At 59.9% G+C, this 4,347-nt stretch overlaps 1 protein-coding gene across 1 annotated transcript; it reads right to left on the bottom strand.

Moving 5' to 3' along the window:
- Positions 1–2,335: 2,335 nt before the first annotated feature.
- Positions 2,336–3,666, bottom strand: B3GNT6 (UDP-GlcNAc:betaGal beta-1,3-N-acetylglucosaminyltransferase 6). The gene has a single exon (XM_040489765.1). The coding sequence runs from the start codon at positions 3,518–3,520 to the stop codon at positions 2,336–2,338; it is 1,185 nt and encodes a 394-aa protein (XP_040345699.1). The 5' UTR covers positions 3,521–3,666.
- Positions 3,667–4,347: the final 681 nt, after the last annotated feature.

Raw genomic sequence — 4,347 nt, 5'->3', positions numbered from 1 at the left:
AGGTAGGGAGAGGAGCTCTGTGCCCTGGGACTAGGAGGGGGTTGGGAAAGGCCTTTCCAAGGAAGTGACACTTTATCTGATATCTGAAGCTTATATCAAATGAAGCGAGAGTGGAAAAGTGTTTCAGGCAGGGGAACAGCTTGTTGGAAGGCCCAGCGGCCAGAGAGAGTACACGGAACCTCAAGAGGCCCCAGCAGAGTGGGGAGAAATCAAGTCGGAGAAGTCAGAGGAAAGCAGGTCAAACCGCCCGTCTCAGAAAGCATTTGCTTTGTATCTGAGGACAATAGGGCTGGATTTTGAGAGGGGGCCCAATTATGACCAGATCTGCCTTTTGGCTGCTGTAGGGTGGAGAGTGCATCCCTAGGTGGCCCTGGCTGAGGCCCGCATAAGAGCTGGTGGGAACCCAGGCCATCTGGTGCCATGGAGAAGATGGACCGACAAGAACTGACTGGAGAGATATTTTGGAGGTAAGACCAATCTGGTGATTGACCGGATGGGGTAGGAGAGAGAAGGAGAGTTTGAGATGCAGCGCCCCCTTCCTGGCGTGGACAAGTCGAGGGATGACAGTGCCATTTGCTGAGATGGGAACATGGGGGGAGAGGCAGGCTTGAGGTGTGCCTGCCGCACATCCAAGCTGAGGTGACCACTGAGGCAGGTGGATACGCATCGGGAGCTGAGTGAAGGTCTGTTGGAGATTCAGGGTGGACTCCGGGTTATTGCAGAGGGAAAAAGAGGTTTCTTAACCTCGGCACTAGGACATTTTGGGTAGAGCAGTCCTTCGTTTTGAGGTAGGCCTGGAGGGTTGTCCTCACCTGCAAGGTCAGAGCGGGGTCACGTGCCGATCCATGTTCCAATCCAGGGGAAAGGGAAGGGGAGCACAGGCGCGGCAGGGTTCAAGTGCGGTCCTCATGGCGTCCACACCACATTCATCAAAGAGCCTGGTCACATGGCCATGCCCAAATGCCAGGGAGGCTGGGGAGTGTAGTCTAGGTGTGTGCCCAGGAGGCAGGGAGTAGCAGACTTTGGCAGACAGCTGGCAGCCTCCCCCGCAGGCATCCTGCATGACGCAAGAGACAGGGACGGTGGTGGTTCAAAGACACTTCCCGTAAAGGGATCGGTGCTTGTGCAGAAGCACAGAGGGAGGAGGGAGCCCGAGAAGGGACAGCGTGAGTGGTTCCACCCGGATGAGTCTGCCGGTGGGGAGGAACAGACCTTGTCCTAAGGGCAGAGAAGGCGTTTGGTCAGCCTCCTGACTTCCTATCTGGGCTCCTTCCTTCCTGAAGTCATTCCCTCTTGTCCGTCTCCCCCAGCTGGGACCTCGATACACATTTCTGCCTCACCCTTAGGCCGTTTTCTTGATCCTCCTACTTTGCCAGGATGACTGAAAGCTCCTGGAGATCACAGAGTCCCGATCACTGACCCCTCGGCCTCCTAACTGATATCCACGACTCCAGTCACCTCCGCACACTCCCTCACCATTGTCCCTCAAGGCTACTAATCTCATCTCCCACCCCCAACACAGTTCTGTACGTCGCCCTCCACGGGCTTCCCAAATAGTGTCCAGATTCCCCTATCACTGTCTTGCATGGTTTCACCATTGCTGACCCCCACGCTGACGCCACCCTGAACCCCCCAGCCTGGTTCCCCAAGGCTGACCAACCCTCAGGCCCAGACACCGGCAGGGAGCCTGTCTCTGCCCTCTGGGCGGGAGGGCTGGTGGTGCTGGTGTGCATAGTTGAGACCACTAGAGGCGGCCATCAGCTGTGGTCGGTGGGCGTGGAGGGGACCACAATGGTGTGTTGACTGGGAATGACCACGTGGCCCTGGATCAGTCACTGTCCTCACTGAGCCGCGTGTCTACTCACTTGTGGAGGAACCGATGGACGTGACAACTCGTGTATCGTACCCAAGAGGAGACATCGGACCCCGGCTCCTCGCCCCTCCCTTGTTCCACTGTCCACATGGACTCAGGGCAGGAGCGGGCCCCGGCAGGCTCCTAGAAGGGGCAGTGGAGCCGCGTTTGGAGGGGCAACTGACCTCCCTTGCCCAGCGGGCTTCATTCCTAGCTGCACACTCGAATCACCCGAGGAACTTAAAAAATACCTAGGTATCCAGGGACACCCGGCACCAACACAATCAGAGATTCTGGAGGTGGGGCCAGGAGCCAGGCTTTTGCAACACCCCCCCCCCCAGGTGATTCCAGTGTGCAGCTGGGGTTCGGGTGCACCGAGCTGGCTGGGATAGAAGGTATCCAGAGCAGGAAAGATGCGCTCTCAGCGCGGGACGCATCACGTGCGGGGGCTGCTCACCCATCCCCAGTACGCCCCACCCGTCCTCAGGAGACCCTGTGATCCGGGCCACAGCTCAGCCCGGGGTTGTGCAGCGCCTTCCACATGAGCAGCATCTCGTAGGGCGCGAAGCGGTGCACGAGCAGCAGCTGGCGGAACAGGCAGGGATCGAAGGAGGGCTGCCGGGCGCCGGGCAGCTGCACGCCGAAGGGCCGGATGCCCTCGTGGCCGCTGGGCGCCAGGCCCGCGCGCTTCAGACACATGCCCATGTAGGCGTCATCGATGGGGAAGAGCGGGGTGTCGAGGGCGGCCGCGCGCAGGGCCCCGACCGTGCGGCTGGACAGGAGGAAGCCGCCGCCGCTGCAGTACACCGGGTAGGCCGGCCCGGGGAAGAGCTGCGGCGGCACGAAGTACTTGCTCCGGCTGTCGCGTATGGGCACCGAGCCGTCCATGAGCTGCCCGGCGAAGAGGTGGCGGTCGGGCCGCTGCGCCTCCAGGAAGCTGAGCACGTTGGCCGTGTGCACGAAGACGTCGTCGTCGCCGCTGAGCAGGAAGCGCGCGTGCGGGCAGCGCACCGCCAGCCAGTCGAGCAGGTGCACGTGCTTGAGCGTGAGGTTGAGGAAGGTGTCCGCGAAGGCCCACTGCAGCACGTCGCCGTGCTCGCGCGCCTCCAGCCCCACCAGCGCCTGCAGCCTCTCGGCGCGCTCGGCGTCCTCGGGCGGGCTCGTGCCCAGCAGGAAGAGGCGCCGCACCTGCCGCCCGCCGTACAGGCGCTCCTGCCCCCAGGTGCGGCGGATGAGCTCGCGCCGCTCGTAGTTGGCGGGCGACGACTTGACCGCCAGCAGCAGGTAGACCCCGCGCCGGCCCGCGCACTTGGCGGGCGCGTCCCAGAGCAGGGGAAAGTGGCGGCAGTGGCGGTACCGCAGGAAGTCTTGGATGCGCTGCGGCAGCTGCTCGAAGTCGTCCGTGGCGTTGGCCGAGTCGTTGGCCACACACGGGCTGAACAGCCAGGGCTGCGCGGCCACAGGAGCAGCAGGGGTGGCCTCGACGGATCCGTCCCACATGGTCTCCTGCGGGGACCTGGAGGCTTGGAGGAACCATAGGTGCAGGGCCAAGAAACTCACACCCACCAGAAAGAAGGTCAGAGTCTTAGGATTCATGGACCTGCGGCAGGGAAAAGCCATCTGTGGGGGAAACCGAGTCAGAGGTGAGCCAGGAGCCACCTTCGGCATCAGCAGAAGGGCACCCTTGCCCCATCACGTCTCTCCCGGGACCAGCCCCTTCTCAACTTTGCTGCTACAAAGTTAAGGGGAAACCACAATTCAAGATTACCCCAAAGCATCTCACGTCTCCCACAGTCTGGAGTGTTCTGACCTTCAGAATCTCATTGTCTCCTGACATCCCCCCCCCCCCCCACGCGAATCCACCCAGGCCCAGAGAACTCACGTCAAAGCCAAAATCTTCATCGTCCTGTGAATTCCTATCCTGCTTCCCTACCTCAGTAAACGGCATCACCATCCACTCAGTTACTCCAGCCAGAAGCCCGGACTCTCCCCACCCTCAACTCATATCCAGACTCCATACCCTGGAGTTTCTGCATCCAAATCTCTCCACCCTTATTCCCTCCTCTCTGTCCCTGTCAGCCCTGCCCCTCTCTGATTTATTTCCTCCTTTGCCACCTTAGTCAAGGAAGCCTGAGGTGACAGCAATGGACTCAGACACACGTCAAATTCTGGCATCACCACTTAATGTGTCCTCTTGAACACGTCACTTCAGATCTCTAGGACCGAGTGTTCTCTGTAAGAAAGGGCTAGTAGATTCCTACTGTGCAGGGTTGTTGGGAGCATTAAATGAGCATAAAGTGGCCAGTCAGCGATATTATAACCTCTTTGGCATCCTCTGACCCCACTCCTTTTTTTTCTTCATGCTGGTATTATTTTCTGTTCCCTGAATATGCCAGGTCAGGCCCTCTTTTCTGTGTATCTAACTCCCCCCGCCTGCCCAGGGGCACTTCAAGCCCTGCTTTCGTGAAGAACCCCTCAAGACAAATCCCAGATCA

The sequence above is a fragment of the Herpailurus yagouaroundi genome, unplaced genomic scaffold (assembly GCF_014898765.1).
Source record: "Herpailurus yagouaroundi ecotype Mexico unplaced genomic scaffold, PumYag 180, whole genome shotgun sequence".
NCBI classification, from domain to species: Eukaryota; Metazoa; Chordata; class Mammalia; order Carnivora; family Felidae; genus Herpailurus; species Herpailurus yagouaroundi.
Note: the sequence above shows the minus strand (reverse complement) of the source record. Positions and strands in the feature narration are given on the sequence as shown.